The sequence below is a fragment of the Castanea sativa genome, chromosome 1, assembly GCF_040712315.1.
Source record: "Castanea sativa cultivar Marrone di Chiusa Pesio chromosome 1, ASM4071231v1".
NCBI lineage: Eukaryota > Viridiplantae > Streptophyta > Magnoliopsida > Fagales > Fagaceae > Castanea > Castanea sativa.
In genome coordinates, this window is record NC_134013.1 from 33,535,606 (window position 1) to 33,557,735 (window position 22,130).

At 35.3% G+C, this 22,130-nt stretch overlaps 1 protein-coding gene across 4 annotated transcripts; it reads left to right on the forward strand.

Moving 5' to 3' along the window:
* Positions 1-9,462: 9,462 nt before the first annotated feature.
* Positions 9,463-20,878, forward strand: LOC142616539 (putative magnesium transporter NIPA6). 4 transcript variants are annotated; one of them, XM_075789369.1, is made up of 9 exons: positions 9,463-9,873; positions 10,318-10,374; positions 10,469-10,559; positions 10,868-11,028; positions 11,112-11,239; positions 11,449-11,586; positions 13,666-13,758; positions 13,859-13,976; positions 20,313-20,878. In XM_075789369.1, the coding sequence occupies exons 1-9, from the start codon at positions 9,708-9,710 to the stop codon at positions 20,441-20,443; spliced, it is 1,083 nt and encodes a 360-aa protein (XP_075645484.1). In that variant the 5' UTR covers positions 9,463-9,707; the 3' UTR covers positions 20,444-20,878. The 4 variants fall into 4 exon arrangements, 3 of the variants coding, with proteins under 3 accessions (XP_075645484.1, XP_075645488.1, XP_075645492.1); XR_012840888.1 differs by having other exon boundaries at positions 9,470-9,873; positions 13,630-13,758; XM_075789373.1 differs by lacking the exon at positions 20,313-20,878 and adding an exon at positions 17,904-18,705 and having other exon boundaries at positions 9,470-9,873.
* Positions 20,879-22,130: the final 1,252 nt, after the last annotated feature.

Consider the following 22,130-nt stretch of genomic DNA (forward strand, 5'->3'; position numbering starts at 1 on the left):
CATAGTCTCAAGGATTTCTCAAAAGTAATTCTCTCAGGGGATACCAAAACTAGCCCCACACCTGATCCTATTTGATTCACTACCCCATCAATATACACTTTCCATATCAAAGGTTCCTTGCACGAAACCATACCGACTGACTTTACATCCATGTCCAACCTCTTAGTGTTTTCTTCTAATGAAGGCTCAGCAAACTCCGCCACCAAATTAGCAAGGACCTGGCCCTTCATGGAGGTGCGAGTCATGTATTTGATATCAAAAGCCCCCAAGATGGTACCCCATTTGACAATCCTTCCCGTATAGTCAGCACTCTGAAATATAGACTTAAAAGGAAGTTGAGTTAAAATAACAACTGTATGAAATTGGAAGTAATGGGGAAGCTTACGCATAGCATGCACCACTACTAGAATTGCCTTTTCTAACGGTAAATAATGCACCTCAGCCTCATGTAAAGATTTGCTCACATAATAAACTGGCCTCTGCACCCCGTTATCAACCCGTACTAGAACCAAGCTAACGGCATGACTAGCCACAACAATATACGCAAACAAAACTTCATCAACCTCTAGCCGAGACATAATGGGTGGTTGTGAAAGATATTCCTTAAGCTATTGAAAAGTTGAAGCACATTCATCAGTCCATTCAAATCCCTTCCACTTGTTCAGCAACTGGAAGAAAGGCCTACACCTATCTGCGGACTGAGAAATAAACCGGTTGAGGGCAGTAGTCATCTTTGTCAATCTCTGAACTTCTTTAGGATTTCGAGATGGCTGTAAGCCATTAATTGCCTTGGCTTGCGCAGGCTTAACTTCAATTCCTTGATGAGTTACCATATAGCCTAGAAATTTAACAGATCCCACACCAAAAGAACATTTGGAAGCGTTAAGGGCGCAACTTGTACCTCCTTAGCGTCTGAAAAGTATCTCTTGACAAAAATTGTTAACATCAAGTTATGTTTAACAAACGTCGTCAAATTCGTCGAACATAATTTCACCCATAGGCCTTTGGACGTATGAGTTTAATTGATGTGAATAATGCCCATTCGAGATAATGTATCTCTTAATTACAACCCTTTGTTTTAAAATAAGACCCTTTGATTCCAACCATGTTGTCTTTGTACATGTGTTTATTTATTTTTCATGTTTAAGGGGATATGTGTTTTTATTTATTTGTGGCTGCATCTAATAATTTGTTTAGGTTGCCTACGTACCCTTGGCGGGGATCAAGCCACTTCATAGTTCTTAATTTGAGATCTTGGATTTAAAGTCTTCAAATATGGTTTTGTCCAATTTTAAAATGGTGGATCTTTAAGTCAATAATTTGGTGTTGAATTAGGTATTGACATAATTTTGGGTGAGATAATTGATTTTAATCTCAAGGGTAAGTTATGGACCATATTTTTATGGAATTTGAACCAATGATTCTATTCTTTGAGAAATTAAATGTCCAGGTGATTTTTCTTTTCTTTCATTTGCTTTTTTGTAAGAATTTTAATGACATTTTGATTGAAATTCCCAAATTTAATTAAGGGAAAGAAAACTCCTTTGAACCAATTTAATCACCGTGAAAATATTTGGAATTGGAGAATTTCCTTAGATCAATTTTTATGGTCATCTTATTTTAGGAATTATTAACTCTAATTTTGATTAAGGAATTAATAATCTCAAAGAATTTGTCATGATTAATATGGTGGAGTCAAGGACTCTACTAAAACAATTAGAATCAAGGACTCCATTATTTTTGTAGAGTCAAAAACTCCATTGATGAGGCAGAGTCAAGGACTCCATTATTTTTATAGAGTCAAGGACTCCATTGATGGGGTAGAGTCAAAGATTCCATTATTTTGTAGAGTCAAGGACTCTATTGATGGAGTAAAGTCAAGGACTCCATTAGTTTAGTAGAATCAATGATTCCAATTAAAGAAGACATTACACCACAACTTGAGAGAATTTTTATTTAGTAATGTACAAATAGGAGTTACGAGTCAATGACTCATATTTAAAGCTTCATGGATGGAGTTAGAAACTCCTCATGAAACCCGATCCTATTCGCATTACCAAGCAAAAATTCATATTTTAAAAATGAGGGAGAGAGAGAGATTTAAAGAAGAAGGGGATTGATGTGAAATCCCACACAAACCTATGCTATTTCTCCTCTGCTTAATGTTGCTCTCTCTGTTCGTGCCTCTCCTTTTTTTTATTTCTTTCTTTCTCTGTCGTGCGTGTACTTGCCCTCTTCTCTTGTGTATCTGCCTTTTTCTCTTTTCCTTTTTCTTCCTTTTTTTGGTCTGCGTGACTCTCTCTATTTATAGAGAAATTATAAAGAAAGTGTTCCCTTATTTTCCTCTCAACTGATCAGCTCATGGAGCAATTTGCGTTAGTTTTTCTCTCCATAACTCCTAATTTTGTGTTCAGCCGTGCCCACTACTTAGCGTTTTACTCTTTTTATTCATTCCATCCCACTTTAAATTCCCTCTTTTCCACAGGTAACATCTCCACATTTCAACTTTTCAGGCTCACTTTCCTTGTTTTCTGGTTATGCCATTTCCCATTTCCCATTTCACTTTTTAGTTTTGTTGTTGTTGTTGTTGTTGTTGTTTTAGTTGTTTTGTTTTTATCTTTATCTTTTCATAGGTAGTAGGCAACAGACCACTCATGTGGCTTTTTTTTAATTTTTTTTTAGTATAGGCTAGTCAACTTTTTTGTAGATGACCATGCATGACCCTTGAACCTATCCTATTGTTTAGTTCACATGCCATGTAAATACAGGTACCTATGACACTTTTTTTTTATAAAGTATTTTTTTTAGTTTCAACAGTATCATTTAGATCTTCCACATGCACAGAAACCGTTTTACTTTTCACCACCATGTCATCCACATACACTTCAATAGTCTTTCCCAGCTGTGGCTCAAATATTCTAGTCATCATTCTTTGATAGGTAACTCCTGCGTTCTTCAAACCAAAATGCATCACCTTATATTGATAATTCCTTGTAGGAGTGACAAATGCTGTCTTATCCTGATCACCCAAAGCCAAATGTATTTGGTGATAACCTTGAAAAGTATCCAAAAAACTCATCCGAGGATGCCCAACAGTGGCATTCACTAGCTGATCTATACGAGGCATTGGGAAAGAATTTTTAGGACAAGCCTTGTTCAGGTCTGTGAAGTCTACGCATACTCTCCACTTCCCATTCTTCTTCTTCACTACCATTGTATGAGCCGACCATTCAGGATAGAACACCTCTTTGATAGCACTAGCCTTTTTGAGCTTGAGTACCTCTTCTTTGACGGCCTCGAAATGCTCTTTAGATGAGCGCTGAGGTAGTTGCCTCCTTGGTACTACAGCCGGATTGACATTCAAATGGTGACAAATGAAACTCAGATCAACCCTGGGGGCCTCATAAGCATTCTATGCAAATATATCCACATTCTTCTTTAAAAACATAACCAGCTCCGCCTTCGCTTGAGGTGGCAACTGAACTCCCACCTTAAAGAACTTTTCAGGTTCATTATCTATAAGAACCTTCTCTAATTCTTCACATGCAGGTTCTTCTATTGCTGATACCCTGGGTGTGGCCAGAGACATTGATTACTATGCCCCCCCCCCAGTTGAGGCTGAGGATTCCGGCTAGGCTGATGCAGAATTGCAGCCGCCATGCACTGTCTAGCCATAGACTGACTTCCAATTAGTTCCTCGATCTGATCCCCAGATGGAAACTTGACTTTGACATGTAGAGTTAAGGACACGGCACCCAGAGCATGCAACCAAGGTCTTGCCACAATGGTTGTGTAGGGAGAGTAAGCATCTACCACAATGAAATCCACGTTTACCACTTCTGGGCCTGATTGCACAGGCAGCCTAATTTGCCCTTTTGATATGATAGCCTTCCTCTTGAAGCTATCAATGGCGAATCATAAGCTGTGAAATTCCCAAGCTTTAAATTTAGCCATTTGAACAAGTTAGGGTATATGATATTTGCACCGCTCCCCTGATCAACCATCACCCTCTTCACGTCGTAGCCCCCTATCCTTAGTGTAACCACCAAAGCATCGTCGTGCGGTTGGATAGTCCCAAGCTTATTTTCCTTCGAGAAACCTAAGATTGGTAGGACATTCCTTTTAGTCCTCTTCGGCTCAGAACTAGAATCCTCGGCGAGGATTCGTGCTACAAACATTACCCTAGAAGGACGGGAACCAATCCTCCTAGGAGCTGCAAAAATAACATTAATCGTACCCAGAGGAGGCCTTGATGAAGTGGTGCCCTGGTTCATTGCCCCTGAATGGTTTCCCTGCCCATTGGGCTGATACAATAATTCCTTTAACCTTCCCTCCTTAACTAACTACTCCAAATAATTCCACAGAGTTTGACAATCCTTAGTGGTATGACCCCTTTCCCGATGATATTGGCAAAAAAGGTTATGGTTGCACCTCATAGGGTCTTCTACCATCTTGTTGGGCCATTTGAAATATGGTTCATTCTGGATTTTTTCCAACAGTTGATGCATCGGTTCCCGAAATATAGTATTAACCACCTGAGGAGTGGTAAGACCAGTTTGCCTCGCGAAATCTGTTCTGGGTCTGTTGTTGTTGTATCTGTCCGACCTAAAATCCTTCCTCTCCTGAGAGATAACCTTCGCCTTTCCTTTACCTTGTTGTTGATCTTCCTCAACACGTTTGTACTCATCAATGCGATCCATGAGCCAACGTACACTCCTTACAAGGTTTTTAGTCAAAGACTTCCTTAAGTCGTGCTTATCAGGTAGGCCGACTTTGAAGGTCCTTATCGCTACATCATCAAAGTCTTAATCGATCTCATTAATCATTTCCCAGTACCTGTCTGAGTACGTTTTTAAGGTTTCCCCTTCTCGCATGGCCATGGATAATAACGAATCCAAAGGCCGAGGAACTTTGCTACATGTAATAAAGTGAGACCCAAACGCCCGAGTAAGCTCCATGATGGAATCAATGGAGCCTGCCCTCAAGCCATTAAACCACTTCATCGCCACAGGTCCTAGGCTGGATGGGAAGACTTTGCACACTAAAGTCTCATTCTTGGAATGCACCGCCATCCTTTGATTAAAATAGCTCACCTGCTCCACAGGATCTGTTCGGCCATTATAAATGGTGAATGTTGGCTAGGTGAACCAACGAGAAAGCTTACCTTTTTCCACCCTAAGTGTGAAGGGTGACTTGGAGATTTGATGTAACACCCTTCTCATAGCATCATTTCCCAAGCCCTTGGAAAAAAGAATTTTTACCCCCATGTTCATGCAGATTGTCCTCCTTATAGAAGAAAGTGTCATCTGGGGGAGTTCTTGATCTCGGCCTGTAGTTGTCATCTCTAGTGCCCTCAGAAGAAGGATCAGAAAAGGAAGGAATTTGCTTTCGCCTTTCGCGACACATCTTTCTCTTCAGGTGGTCAATCTCCTTCTGCATGGCCTTAGCATTTTCCTCGTGAGGAATTCTACTTCCACCTCGTGAATGACTCTACTAGTGTGCGCTGTATGCACACTGCCCTCTCTATCCCTTTCCTACTCGAGATGCGAGGAGTGATCCTCATACTGGGACCCTATAGACTCCGCACAATGTGGACCTGAGCCTACCATAATGCTAAATTTCCTAAAACATAAGATTCCCCACAGACGGCGCCAATTGTAAGATCCCAATTTACACCCAAACCTACAGTGAGAAGGGGATAAGCCCAAAAAGCCCAATGCAATGAAATTTATAGAGAGAGGGCTTGAAATCTAGGTTCTAATGATGTTAGATAACTAAAATGATGGGCTCGATCACAACATTATACACAAGAAACTGTTTATATGAAAGAACTATATCCTCGGATTCAAGCCGAGGATGATTTGTATTATCTTTTTCCAAGATAGATTACAACTAAGGATGGTGATGTATACAGTGTTTTCTCTTTTTTCCCCTCCCCCCTTCCTGTATGTCTTCCTCTTCCTTTTATATCTCTCACCCTCTTCTCCCCACCGTCCATGTATGGATCAGATCACTGACTTAGATACTTGTCTCATCCACCTCTCCTGAAGTGTATGGAGGCAACTATAAGGCTGAACCTTGATGCTCAGACATCACTTCCCCATTAATGCGGTCAGAGAAGCAGTTGCAGGGCATTCAATGCGGTAGCGATGGTAACAGCTTTATCTTTAGATATTCTACTGCCTTTCTTCTTATCTTCTGCATCTACCGTGTTTACCCTTACCTATAGGGTCTTCTATAATATTGCCTGTGGACATTAATCAGCCCTTCTCCTACCTCGGCTTTACATAGCCGAGGACATACTCTTCCTCGAACCACCCTCGTAGATATGCTTGACCAGATATTACTTCTTTACCTATTAGTATTGCTTCATGGATTGACATTTATACATCCTCGGACCATTCAGTGTCCTCGGATTGGGCCTTTAGCCCAACAAATACTCTTGGGTCAACCCAACACATATTCCGAGACCTATTGACCCTACAAAAATTATTTTTTATTATGAACATTAGTTTTGTTAGTATTTTTCATCTATTACTTAACGATAGGCCAAATCGATACATTTGAAACGTGATAGATCAAATTGACACACAACGTAAAGGTTAAAGACCGAATATGTAATTTATCCTAGTCTATATTGTTAGGAATATTGGCTCCATGCCCAGAAGGACCTCTTCTACTATACTTTTCATTTTATTACAAATTAGAAAAAATTTGTATGAAGAAAGAAAATAGTACTCTATGACACTATGTTTATGATGTTGAGCACAAAGTACCAAAACAATTACATGCAAATCATGTAGAAAATCTAATAGAGTGCTAGAATTCAAAAATGAAAGTACAATGCCTAAATTCCCAAACCTGATATCAATCAAATAAAGTCTAGAGTAGCAAGGACTTCAAATGATCAATTGGTCACACAACATCCTTACATGTGCGGCAGTTTTGGATACGTTGGAGACTTCTTCTATTATGTTAACTTAATTTTTTTGAAGTCCTTTTTTTCTAAACCAGAATATGCTAAGCCCAAGTTTAGTAAGGCCCAATAACGAACTAAATAAGGTCCATCAACCAATATCACGACACTACACGCGGCCCATGGCTAAGCCCAATATTGGACCACAATACACGTTTAATCAGAGCGATAGTTTCGGCTCATTCAAAAGAATAAATTAGCCCCACCCCTCCACTTCACGCAAAGGCCCATGGATAAGTCACTCGTAGTCATCTATACTACTCCACTATTTAAGGAATTTTTCTTATTTGGGATTCTCTTATAATACTCAAAATATCTTTAAATTCATCTGTTTGTAAAACTTAACTAATAGAGTTAAACAAGTAAAGTTACTAATTTAAAAACTCAATTTTGAATTTGAGAGTATTTTGAGTATCAAAATTGAGAATCTTAACTAATAGTTCATTTGGATTGAGGGGAGGGAGGGCGAGTAGAATAAAGTAGAGTAGATTTAGCACAAAATTAGCTTATTTATAGCCAACACTACCCTATTTCACTCCACTCTCTCTTCATCCAAACATGCCATGAGGGAAGCCCCTTAAATAATAGTATAAATTATATTTCATTTTATTAGTTCATTTGGTTGAAAGTGTACATTTCTCTTTTACATTGATAATTCTAAAGTCAAATGTTGAAAAGGAATCATTTCCACCAATGTGATTGTGTTTATATTTAAGTATATTTGGTTTGGTGTATTCATTTCTTTCATTTTCAAGATCTTTTTTTATACACCTTTAAATAGTATGATGGAATTTATGTAAAAAATAGACCATAAGTAAAATGTGTAAACCCAAAAAAGAATCTCATCACACGCACGAAGTATGATGGAATTTATGTGAAAAAATGTCAAGAGTAAAATGTGTAAAAAAAAAAAAAAAAAAAAAACTTATCACATGTGCAAAGTACGTGTGATGAGGCTAGTAGTAATGAGTAGGGACAGACCCACAGGAGAGGTCAAGGGGCTCGAGCCCCCTTGGCTGAAATAAAAAATTGGCCCCCTACGCAAAACAAAAAAAGAAGAATAATTTTTAATGATTATATATATATATATATATATATATAATTATATATATATATTTTAGAGTTGTGCCTCACTTTTCCAAATACTTAGACTCCCTTTCTTTTAATTAGCCTATCACAAATAGCAACTACCAAACTCAAAAATTAACAAAAGCAAAATTTTAAAATAAAAAATAAAAATCTCAATCTGCCCAGTATTAGAGTATTAGCATTAGGTGTTCTAAATGATAAATATTTAATATTTAGAATACCAAATACCAAAAGCACTACTCTACGAGACATTTCAAATGCTATATTAAAGTAGCAAAAGTAAGTTTTGGTTTGTGAAAAAATATATATATATTTTTTTTGTAACAGTTAATACTCTTAAGAAACACTATTATATTGTATTTTTTTTTTGTTAGTAAATGATTGCATTTTAATGTATTAAGAAACAATGATTTTGTGTATTGATCTTGTCTGATAGTTTATTAGTACTATATGGATACCTATTTGGATTTTTTTTCTTTTAATACTTAAACCTCCCCTAGCTTGAAATAAGTCCGGCCCCTTGTAACGAGGCTAATAGTAATGTACTAATGTTATTTATTTATTTTTTGAGAAGAACTTTTCTTTGATTCTTATTAAAAAAACAAAGAAAAAACCCCTAAACTGTTATTTTTGAGTATTGAAACACCTAAAATTTCTCTTGGAAATCTTTTTTTTTCTTTTTTATTATTATTTATTTATGAGGTTTTGGATTTTTATTAGTTTGATACCGTGGATTTTAATTGTAAATTTTTGTTGGTTTTACTCATTAGATTTTTGGTAAAAATATAATTTTGGTCCCTATATTTTGGGGTCATTGTCAAATTAACTACGAGTTGAAAATAGCATGGACATTTTGACTGCAGCCAAGATATAAGAATCAAATTAACATGAGAAAAATTATGTTCACAAAATTTTCACAATAAATCTTAAGCGACAGATTATTATTGGTTGTTATAGGTGGGCAAAAAAGTAATTTCAATTATGAGCTCAAATTAAAACTAATAACAACTTAACACTTATGATTTGTTGTAAAAACATTATACACGTAACACTTCTTAATTAAAAATAACTCTAAATTGTAAGAGACCAAAATAGTATTTTCACTTATTTTAAAATTATGGTCAATTTTGTGTTAGAAATTTTTTTTTCTTTCTAATTTTCTTATGAACCAAAGGTGTGAAAATATTTGACATAGAAAACAAATGCAAACCTCTCGAATTATAAAAGGGAAGAAAAAAAAAATGTCAGCAAAGTATCAGATTTTAGCAGCACAAGAATATCCATTCGGCTAGAAAATCCTATTACTAAACTGTCAACCACTGTAGAAAGTAAACTGTTCAGAAAAGAAGGCCCAAGCTTATGTGTACAACTAAAACAATAACAACAGACAGCAAAACAAAACACATCTTCGCCATCTCTCTTTGGACTGGCAGGTGAACCCACCTTCACTTCCAATCCCATCTTCACCTTAATCACCTCCAAACTCCATCTTCACTTTTGATACAAAAAAAAAACCCATACTACTCTTCTTCTTAGTTTCTTGGCTACTTAGTTGTGTTTGTGTGCACTGTGCACTTCATCTTTATGTTCTTCTTCTTATTCTACTATTTACCCAGATGAGAATTGTACCCACCAATGACCAATGGATGCATCATCATCATCATCATCTTTGGTGAGCATAGAAGCCTCCTTTTTTGAAAATCTCAAAGGCTTTATTCTTGCTGTTGTTTCCAGTGCTTTTATCGGCTCCAGCTTCATTGTCAAGAAGTTGGGTCTCCAACGGGCTGGTGCATCTGGGATTCGAGCTAGTAAGCAATGCTTCCCTTTCCCAGATTCAATTTTTGTTCTCTTGTTTTAACAATTAACAATTGGGTTTTATTTTTTATTTTTTACTTTTCAAGAATTTAGTTAGTTAATAATGGCTCTTATTGACTGCAAAGTGTACATACATTAGCCCATTTTAACTTTTAAAGTAGATTACTTTTACCTAAAGTAGTTATTATAATGCTAATATTATGGAATGTTTTTGAATTTTTCAGAATTTGATAAAAATTATTAATTAGGAAGATTATTAAAACCTTAGTGCACAAAGTTCGATGATTACTATGATAGGATCTTGATCTATTTCATCATGCTGACAGGCATCTTTTATTGGTAGAAAACCCAGTTATTTAAAGTTGAAATTGCATGTAATTTGGATTCACTTTTATGAAATTATTGTGATGGTTGATTGTCTGGTTAATGAAATAAAGGTTCTGGTGGATACGGGTATCTTAAGGAGCCACTATGGTGGATTGGCATGATCACAAGTAAGTCTTGCATTGTTGAATTGTGAAGGTGTTTTATTTGGAAAATCGTGAGGAAATATGAACTAGCTGTTTGTTTTTATGTTAATTTTGGCAGTGATCGTTGGTGAACTTGCGAATTTCGTTGCTTACATGTTTGCTCCTGCTGTGCTTGTCACGCCACTGGGAGCTTTGAGCATAATTGTTAGGTACATCAGATACCTTCAGTTTCAATTCTAGTGATGTTGCGTTTGGTTGCAATAGGATTAGGACCAGATTTTATTTGAAAATTCCAAATCTTTGGAAGTCAAATTCCTGGATTAACCATGGAATAGTTGCTGTTATTTGAATCCAATGTCAGTCCAGTTTGTATTGATGTGATAACCAAACATTTTTTGGAATTAGATTTCGGCTTCCGTCTCTATTCCATGGTCTCATTTTCTTGCAACCAAATGTATCCTTTTGTTTTGGTTGAAGAACTTTGTGATTTTGACTTTGTTGTTTGTTTTTTTGGAAGTGCTGTTCTAGCACACTTCTTTTTGAAGGAAAAGCTGCAGAAAATGGGTATACTGGGTTGTGTCTTGTGTATAGTGGGGTCTACATTGATTGTGCTTCATGCACCCGGTGAAAGTAGTCTGACTTCAGTGGAAGAAATTTGGGAATTAGCAACTCAACCAGGTAAATATTTTGAATATTGACTGCTGTTTCTATGTTCAGTTTTTCTCTTCTCTCTGTTGATTGTTTTCATGTGTTTGGTCCAGCTTTTCTTTTGTATTTGGCCTCAGCAATAGCTATAGTTCTGGTGCTGATCTTGTATTGTGAACCACGCTATGGGCAGACAAACATAATGGTCTATATTGGAATATGTTCCGTTATTGGATCTTTGACGGTTAGCATTGCTATGTTCTTATCTAAACATAAGAGTTGCTGGGAAAATGCCTTTTTAATCTGACAATATTTTCAGTCTATATTATATTACCATTGTTTTCTTTTTCTAATTATGGGCATATGCTCTGTCCATTTTTAGGGGAATTTTTTTTTTATCCCTAGATAATTATTTGAAGCACATACAGACTATATTGTATGCTTCTTTTGCAGGTTATGAGTGTTAAGGCTGTTGGTATAGCAATAAAACTCACAATAGAGGGTTCAAGCCAGGCAGCTAGCTTCCAAACATGGGTTTTTGTAATGGTGGCAATTACATGTATTATCACTCAGCTGAATTATTTGAACAAGGTCAGTGCTTATATTTCTTCCTTTTTTGCTTCCATATTCTCTTTTTCTGGTTTCTTGAAATTCAGAAAATAAAAAGTTGAAATTTCCATAAGATACTTAGGTACACAACAATTCTCACTCTTTAGTCTCTACTTTCTACAGTGCATTACATCTAGAATGAGAATTTTTGCCAGTGTACACAAAAATTACCTTGAATTCTGGTATATCTAAATTTCAAATTACGCTTCAACATTTAGTACCTACTTATCAAAAAAAAAAAATTTTGTACCCCATTTTCCACTGCCTTCAATTGTCTTTCTTTCCTGTTAAAGATACAAAATTTCCTTGCTTTCACAACTTCATAACATTCTATGAAGTTGTCCCTTTTTAAAATTTTCTGCCCAGCATTGCAGTAATTTGGGAAACATGCTAGGCCAAGTTATCAATAGGTAAGTAATCCTCATATTAGTCCACTTATTCTTGGTAACATGGAGTGCAACAAGAGGGCAAAAAAACTTATATTACTTGATTTTCAAATTATCTACTATATAAATTTTACTTCATCCTTGCAAATTTTGAATCAGGGGAAATTGTTTAAACAGCATGTTATAATATCCATGCCATCTGTGATGGGAATTGGTCCTCACATATATTAAGTGCCTTTTTGGTAAGATGTGTAAACTCAACTGTCAATATCTATTTCTAATGATACGTATATATGTTTGTCTCTACGTGTGTATTGCATGAGACTTTCGAATGAGAAAGAGATGTATAGCTTTCTCTTAATTGTCTTGATTTCTTTTGCCCTTTTATTTTTTTCTTTTCTAGGTGTTAAGGTCAATAGTTTTATTCAAATAGAAGCAAATTTTATCTGAAGCAATGGAGGATTTCTTCTGACACTTAGAACCGAGATTCTTTTTCTTAATTGTCTTGATGACTTTTTGCCCTTTTATTTTTTATCTACTTATTTTTCTTTTCTTGGTGTTAATATCCATAGTTTTATTCAAACAGCTGCGAGTTTCATCTGAAGCAATGGAGAATTGCTTCCAACACTTACTACTGAGATTCTGTGGATTCCAGATATCTTACATTTCTTGAAACTGTGTTGTTATGAATTTGATTTTTATTAAGTTTTTAAACAGAGATTTAGTTGGATTTGAGGTGACTGGCCTCCTAGAATGTGAGAGTAGGAGAGAAATTTGGGTTTAATTCTGCTTGATTTCATTTCATGACTTCCACATACATAGGTACATAAGTAACTAATGATGATATAACCTATCCTAAAAAAATAGGAACTAACTCCTATCATTACATCTGAATACAATTTGAAAAACAAAGCTAATCCTTTTTTTCTTACCTATCCAAAAGAAAGAAAAACAAAACTTATCTGATCTTTATTCTCCCTAATCTACTTCCGCTTATTCATCCTAATTTGCTGCTGCTGCCTAATTATTAAACTTCAAACTGACTGATCCACAAGCCCTAGAACATTTCATGTGGTTAAGATCTTCTTGCGTTGCTTGAACTGGGTTGGAATTTTGGACATAACATTCCTCTCCTCTCTAACAACTCGCTGGCATAATAAAAAATATTTGTGATGGTTACTGTAAGATTTTGCACAAAGCTTCTAGAGTTTCTATGGTTCATGGGTTAATTTGAATGTAACAAGTTGATTGAGGAGAATATATATTGATAATGCAATATGTGCCAACATATAGACCATACACAATACATGATGATGATAAATTTAAGTTTGCTTGCAACTGTTAGAATTATGTGGTTAAACGATTAAATTTACCATGTACCAATAGCTTTTTTTTGATAGGTTACCATGTACCAATAGCTTAAACTTAAGTTTGCTTGCAACTATTAGAATTGTGTGGTTAAATGATTAAATTTACCATATCCCAATAACTTAAGCTATTGGGATATGGTAAATTTAATCATTTAACCACACAATTCTAACAGCAACATTAGAAAGTTGTAAATGGGTTCACATTTTTTCTAAAAAAAAAGATGTACTTTACTTTTTAAATATATAATATGTGTCATTTCTTTGTCCAGCCTTGATTTGGAAAATAATGTAAATCAATGACCCAGGCTCTGGACACATTCAACACAACAGTTGTTTCTCCAATCTATTATGCTTTGTTCACATCACTCACAATTTTTGCCAGTGCCATAATGTTCAAGGTATTGTTGATTCATGCCCTGGAATAATTCTACAATTTTTATTTCAGTGTATTTCAATTTTTTTTATTTCGTTTTTAATTTTTTTTTTCTATTCTTCTAGGATTGGTCTGGTCAGAGTGCTAGCAGTATTGTGTCAGTGCTTTGTGGATTCATAGTTGTGCTTTCTGGAACTTTGATCTTGCATAGTACAAGAGAAAAGGATCCAGCTTCTGTTACAGGTAATTATCCATTCAAACATATCATCGTACAACTATGCATATAAGTCAACTTGATGGATGCACATGATTTGCAATTGTATGGCTTATACACTTATTATTTTAGTATCTGATATTGTCTGATGCTTCCAAGTTTATCATATTAATGCCAAGCTTAGGTGCCCAGGCTAAATATAAACATCCATCAATTGGCATTTTATTTAAAGGTTGGGCATTCATGCAACATTTTTCCCTCTAGGTTGGGTAGTTTAAAACCTGGTTTAAAACCCACCAGTGCGACTAACTTACCAATAAAAGAAACTGTGTGTGTGTGTGTTTGTGTTTGTGTGTGTGTGTGTGAGAGAGAGAGAGAGAGAGAGAGAGAGAGAGAGAGAATAAATCAATAATTTATGTCATCAATATCTTCACGCTTAATTTTTAAACGGAAATAAGGAATAATTGAATAGATTCTTGACAAAGGCTTAATATAATAGAAGTGTTCTTAACCTGTCTCTTTTTCACTCTGTCTTCCTCTGTGCATATATTATTCTCTTAATGCAAGTATAGTAAGATCTCAAATTTTTGTGTGGGTATCATGTAGTTAAGAACCATGTTACATCCTCAAAACCTATATACTACTAAGTTCAGATGAGGGATTTTGATGTGGGATTTTACATAATGTTGTAATTTGCAAATTTCTAACAGTGATTTCCATTGCTTGGGTTAACCAGAGAAATGTTCCAAGTATTTTGTAGAATTTTGAACTTGAATTTTCTATTATTGAAATTTCAAGTTCAAATAGGGGAAAGGTGTCATTATACAAATTCTACTAATATATCTGCTGTTTGAAAATTCAAACCAAATTATATTTCTTGATGATATTTTTGAAGATTTTTTTAATAGGTTTTGATGTTTAAGGGTTTATGTAGGTTTGGGTAATAAAAAGGCCACCCCAACTTAATGCATCTGCTACCCTATTCTCAATTCAAGCTTTTTTTTTTTTTTTTGAGAGCAAAAGAGTATTCTCAATTCCAACTTGGTGCTTGGCAATAAAAATTTATTCGTCCCAAAAAAAAAAAACCCCCATTTCCCATGCCAATAATTCAACTTCTTTTGAGAGTTGATATAGTTTAGACCTTCATGGTCTCAATGTAAAACAAATTCCTTATAAATGAGATAATTGCACCAATAATTAAGAACTGTGCAGCAGCTTAAAATTGTCATATGTTGAAGATCGTTGCTTTAAACTCTTGCTAAAATACATGACCCATTGACTTAGAACACCTCCAATCCCATTGTGCGAAGCATTAACAGCAACCTCCCTTGGAGAAGTCTGGCAACGAGGAACTGGTGCTTCCATCATCAATTGCTTCACTTCTTTATAAGCTTTTCTTCTTGCCCCTGTCCAAGAGAACTGAACCTTTTTCATACAATATGCTATAGGAGCCATAATTTTGCTGATTATGTTTGATAAAAAAGCCGTATAGAAAGTCGCCAAACAATGGAGCTTCATCCATATTAGTAGGTTCAAGCCACTCCAAAATAGCTTTAACCATTTTAGATGAGACAAAAAAAACCCAAAATACTACGTGAGTAGTCTTGAAAGAGCATTTCTTCATATTTATATGGAATCTCTCTTGTCCAAGAACTCTCATTTACCTGTAAGTTTGAGATGTGCTCTTCTCTGTAACTATCATAAAAGGCCAAATGGCATAACCAACCATTCGTATAGACCATCCTTTGTCTTAAAAGTTGTCTTCCACTCATCTCCAAGTCTTATTCAAATTTGGTGGTAGCTGCTCTTTAGATCTATCTTTCAAAATATAGTAAAACCTCCCATCATGTCTATCATATCATCAAGTTGAGGTATAAGAAACACATACTTGATATTAATCTTGTTAATTGTGTGGCTATCAACACACACACACACACAAACTACCATCTTTCTTAGGTGTAAGTAATACTAGAACAAACTACCATCTTTCTTGAATAAATCTCTTTGACAACAACTCCTTGACTTGTCTTTTAAGCGCATGAGCTTCATGTACGTCAGCGAGTTCAAGCCACTCCAAAATAGCTTTAACCTGTTCAAGATCAAGTTCCACACCCTTAAATGTGACAACACAAAACCCAAAAAAGATATGAGTCATGAAAGGGCACTTCAAATAATATAGAATTTCTCTCATTGGAGAACTCTCATTACTTCTTGTAAGTTTGAGATGTGCTCTTCTCTATAACTCTCACAAAGGTGCTAGTTGCATTAGATAGTCCAAAAGGCATAAACAACCTTTCATAAAGTCCATCCTATATCTTAAAGGTTGTCTTCCACTCATCACCAAGTCTTATTCGGATTTGGTGATAGCCACTATTCAAATCTATCTTAGAAAATATAGGAGAACCTCCCATCATGTCTAATAATCATCAAGTCAGAAACATGTACTTGATGGTAAGCTTGTTAGTTGTGTGGCTATCAACACACATACACCAGCTACCGCCTTTCTTAGGTGTAAGTAATAGCGGAATGGAACATGGGCTAAAACTTTCATGAATAAAACCCCTTGACAACTACTCCTTAACTTTTCTTTTAAGCTCTTCATGCTCCCATGGATTCATACAATAAGCTAGAAGGTTAGGCAATTGTGAATCAGGTACCAGGTCAATGGCGTGTTGAATGCTTTGAATTGGGGGCAATTCGTTGGGCAAATCATCTCGAGCAACATCTGAAAATTCAAACAATAACTTCGACAGTTCTAGAAGTGTTTATTAAGGTGTTTAGCAACTAGGCTGCTATTCTTTTTGGCCATAACAGCAAATAAATCTCTGCTTTTGTTACTTTCTCTTTCACACTTCTCATTGAGAACAAAGAGAAGCTTGTTTTGAGTTTCAGTAACATTCTTGAGCTTTTCTGAGTTTCAGCAACATCCTTAGTCTTGACCTCTGGTTTTTTCTTCATTTGTTCTACACTCTCATGGCCTTTAAATCACTGTGCTCATTTTTATTAAATGTATTATTCTCTCCACTATGATACACATCTTATTTGTAAGGAAAGCGTGACCCAATAAGATGTGTCACATCCATTGGAATAAAATCACACCATGTAGAATCATTATATTGCCCACAATAAATAGAAACCAAACAGCGTTTTGTCACAAGAATAGATGTGCTATTTATCCATGCTACCTTTTGTGGCTGAGGATGTGATTCCATTGGCAGCTTCAACCTCTCAACAGTAGCATAAAAAACAACATTTATATTGATGCCACCAGCAATAATAAGCCTCAGAGCTCCAAACCCACAACATACTATGGTCTGAAATATTGAAGTACACTTCCAATTCTCCCTCTCTTGCTTTGGTGCCGTAAGAAAATGCCTAACTACTGAAAGGAGAGATGTATCTTCTTGTACTCCTTGAAAATGTGCCTCTTGATCCTTAACATCTGCATAAAAGTTCTCCTTTGGACATTGCCATGCCATGGCCCATTTTCTCTGCACTTAAATCAGTGATAGTTACTGTTTTTTCTCTGTTCATCAACCACAATAGCTTTATTTTTTGACTCAACAGCAGTATTGGCTTTATGGCTGCATAGTAGATGCTCTAGAGTTGAACCTCCTTAAAAGTGTCTCCCCAGCTAAAGAAGGAAACCTTCTAGTAAGGGGCTGCTTCAAATGCTGTTTAATCTTTAAAGTCAATTGGAATGCCTCATAAACTGTTAAGGTCCAATGTGTGATCATTTGGCTACAAATTTCAGCCTTTAATACTGAATTAAATTGGGTTTTTTTTTCTTTTTTTTTGATGAGTAAAGTTTGCCTTGGATCTTCAATTTACATCAAATTTTCAACTCTTCAAATTTGTTCATATATTCAACTAGCGGCATATTACCTTGCCTAAGATTAGTTAATTGCTCAAAGAGCTCGTTTTTATTACTCACAAGGCTAGTATTTTTGTTTTAGGTTTTGCTTCATATCATCCCATCAAACAATTGGAGCTTGTCCAGCACGTCAATGATCATACTCCACACCTGTCCACCAAATTGAGTTTTTCCAACTAGTTTCATGCAGCAAATCTTACACTCCTCTCATCAGACATGTCATGAATTTATAGGAAAGGATATATAGAATATAACATAATACCCATTCCTTGTGTAGTAAATTTTTTAAGTCATTCCAAGAATTCCCAATGTGCGTGTGTGGTCGTGTTTCTTTCTTTGTATGGTCGGCAGTGTGGGGGAATATTATCACGGGTGATAATTTGAAGAGAAGAGGTTTCACCATAGTGGATTGGTGTTGCATGTGCTGGTGTAGCGGAGAGGGTGTGTATCACCTTTTGATCCATTGTGAGGGGGCTTATTGGTTATGAAGTTTAGCATTTTGATCTTTTGGAGTCTCTTGCGTCTTGCCTAAGAGGGTTATTGATTTATTAGGGGGGGGGGGGGGGTGTTGGAGGAATCATTGGATGTTTGGAATTTGGTACCACATTGTGTGATGTGGATTATTTGGAGGGAGTGCAATAATTGTACCTTTGAAGCTGGAGTGTTCAAGGGATCAACTCATAACATTGTTTGTCGGGACTTTGTTTGATTGGTCTCGGGTGTGGGAACTCCCTTCTAGTAATTCGATCAATTGTTCATAGATTCTCCTTCCATTTTTTCAATTTCTTCTTTTTTTGTATCATGTACGTATTTTTTAGGCTACTTCATCCCTTTGAATGAAGTAGTCCTCTCTATTAATAAAGTATTCTTACTTATCAACTATCTATTTGAAATTTGCATAACTAGAATATGTTGGAAAGTGCATATAGATCGTGGCATGTTGCATTCTTTTCTGTCAATAGGATCTTTGAACTTAAAGATTATGAGCATGCCATCTTATTTGACTTCAGTACATCTGACACTATGCTCAACATTCTCCATCTAATGATCTTTAATCTTTTTAATTAACTCTAAATTTCCTCTTTAGCCTCTTCAATAACTTAATTGTGATATGCTATCTACAATCATAGGATCAACTTATGGAAAAACTTTATCATGTTCATCATTTTTAATATATATATTTTTTTCAACAATTGGCTTCAGATTGTTGACCTTCAAATTGATATCTTCCTTGGGTGGTTGCATGTAAATGTCATCACTAAAACTTTTATCATGTTATCTAAATTATAGAATGCTCCATCATAGTAATAAGGAAAACATTTCCTTCCCACGACTTGAGAGTCTGTTTCCACTGAGACAGAATCACACCTCAAATCTGGAACTAAAGAGAGCGCCCATCTCATACTTACCAATGAATAAAGTTTTTTTTTTTTTTTTTGCTTATACCCATGAATAGGTTATACTCTTATTACAATATTGTATCTTATACCACCAATTTTCTGTATAATCATCAAGTTATCTAACGCAACTTTGACTTTTTTTTTCTTTTAAAATATCTACATAAACAAAACACAAAAAAAAAAAAAAAAAAACTTTTACATAAAAAAATCAATTATTGAAATCATCTCTACTTGATTCCTTTAATGTATTTATGATCAAGTCTAATCAAGAATGCATAAACCAAAAGTTCGTTTATAATCCCAATCTCCTGCTCAATAATCCCTACTATCATCACAAGTCTTGTCAGCACTTAACCTAATTCGATACCCATGTTGTAAATCTTAGAATTTATTGGTCATCCTCTTTCCGTTAGCTTGACTTGCCACCTTGAGGTCCTACACCCCATGATCGCCATTGTTAGGTTGGTTGCTTTTGTCTTCATCTTTTGCCATATCAGGAAGCCAATAAGCTTTGATACCTATTACACAGAATATAAAGCATGGTTGGCTAGATCTCGATCTAGTTAGACGCATAAGGGGCACCTTGAATTACAAGGAACCTTTATATCCACTAGAAAATAGAGAAACTCTCAATTTACATAAAAAATTCATTTAAAAAAAAGTGCAATAGTGACACAACCCTAGCACACAGGAAGAATAGAAGCCCAAACAAATACAGAAAACTAAGCAAATGTTAATGGAAGCTCAAAGGATCCAGGAACTCCATGGTAGAGAAAGTGTGAGAAGTCAAAGTCTAATCATATTGTCTACAAAAATAAAAACCTGAGCTTTATTGTGGATATCTCATACCTCTCAAATCAAAGGGCATTGTTTCTCTTCAATTGACGTATAATTATGAAGGCTTTTCAGTCTATTATCTTAACTGATTGATTAGATAGGTTTGATGTTTGTTGATTAAAGGCTCTTACACCATGTTTTATATCCAGCTTCCCTTTTAACACGCAAATTAGCCCCCAGTGATTTCTAGTTATCTAACCAAAATGTTTTCAAGTAAAACCAGAGTAATAATTGGCTATTTCAAATATATTCAGATATCTATTCATCCTTGTCTCCTCAAGTATCATGGCTTGTCCATGGAAACGGTGTCCCTTGGAAGCATAATGCTGATGATGAACCATGCCTTGATTTTGATGCAATTCTTAAACAAGACCATTTCAAATAAGATGAAAAGTATCTGGCATGTCCATGCTGCACCTCTTACAGCCACTGAAGGCTGAGTAGAATATGAGTGCATATTTTTGCATACCCTGGCATTTCTTGATCCAGATTCTATTTAGTTCTTCAGTTAGCAGCTTAATATTCATCATTGACTTGTGGAGGGCAATAGATTAATGGTAATGGTGGTTGTTTGAATTTATGGAAAAGTTTTCTCTCCTTTTAATAGGGTTTGACAATGATCTACAGCATTGTGTAGATAATTTAGTTTGTGGTTATCCCTGATTGTAATCTTTTCTATGTTTATTCTTACTGTTAAGTCCTGTTTTCTTGGCAAAAGTCAGGCCGCCAGCACCGAGATTGTAAATTTGATTCCACTCATAATTTTTATGAAATGAATTTATTTCATTTATAGATTTAATAGTTTAAGTTGTTTCATTTTGGTTAGTTTGTCGGACTCCCACTTTTCTTCATTGCCAGTTGACATTTTTTTTTTGGGCTCAAATTATCTGCCAGTATTGGCGATTCAATAATTTGTTTATGGATCTTGTTTACTAGTGCCTTGATGATACAGGCTAAAGAAAATATACTGGTCAATAATACATCTGTTTGCACACAAATTTATTGTGATTATGTGATTGTATAAAAACATCAATTAATGAAATTAAATGCCTGTGTTTATTACATTATCCTCATTGTGTTGTTTAGTTAATGGTCTATGTTGCTTTTGACCCTTTATCTATCTAAGAAAAGATTAGATTAAGGAGCCACTAAAGAAGTTATAAAAATAGAAGAGGAGGCAAACATGTATCAGGATTTTAGCTGAAAGTGACCTACAAAAATCTTATACTTTTAAACTGATGGAAAATTACTCCCATAAAGATAGTGGGCTAGATACTACTTCTGAGCCCCAAATAGCTGAACAAGGAGCCCTGAATGGTGGTCATAGTGTTACTAAACCTAACAATCTAAAGTAAACCAAATACATACATTATAGCTCCCAAACGTATAGATACTTGTCCGGAACAGGACTGTGGAAAACATAACTTTAGAATCTATCCCAAATTCAGTCCCTTTCCTATACTAGGTCCTTTTGAGAGGTGAAGATTTTTGTACTTCATAATAACCCTCAACAACTAGGGTGTCGGTGAGTTACCTTGCATGTAGTTAGGAATAATAAAATAAAATAAATTTTGCCATGTAACCTTTACAAATTGATGTGTCACAAATCAAAAAAAAAAAAAAAAAAAATCAAACATTCATTCATTAATATATAAATATTATATAGTAAAATTGGTAATATATTTTACATGTTCCATTATTCTTGCCCAGTGCAATAGATCATTTAAATAACAAACATGAAGAGTAGGTATTTAAGGGGCAGACATGCATTCACTACTAAATTAAGGTTGGTGGGATAAGCAAACAGGCAGTTGGGTTCTTTGACATTTGCATTTCTTATCCATGACATTAGGAGCTGGCTCACATTACATTGTTAATGGGAATTGGTTTTCTTTGAAACTTTCTTAGACATTCTAAAATCTAGACAACCTTTTTCATTAAAAAAGAAAAAAATCTATTGAAATGGACATGGAATCTAATCAACATCTTAATTTACAGAATTGATGTGTTTTCAGGGATGTTTCTCACATTATTTAGAATTGCACATGTGGTCCACACAAAGGTGAAAGAGA

Excerpts from the sequence above, each read along its gene's own strand:
- LOC142616539 (XM_075789369.1), top strand. The coding sequence starts at position 9,708 with ATGGATGCATCATCATCATCATCATCTTTGGTGAGCATAGAAGCCTCC. Across the intron at positions 10,560-10,867 it reads GCTTTGAGCATAATTGTTAG|TGCTGTTCTAGCACACTTCT; the intron begins GTACATCAGATA and ends TTTTTTTGGAAG. Across the intron at positions 11,029-11,111 it reads GGAATTAGCAACTCAACCAG|CTTTTCTTTTGTATTTGGCC; the intron begins GTAAATATTTTG and ends TGTTTGGTCCAG.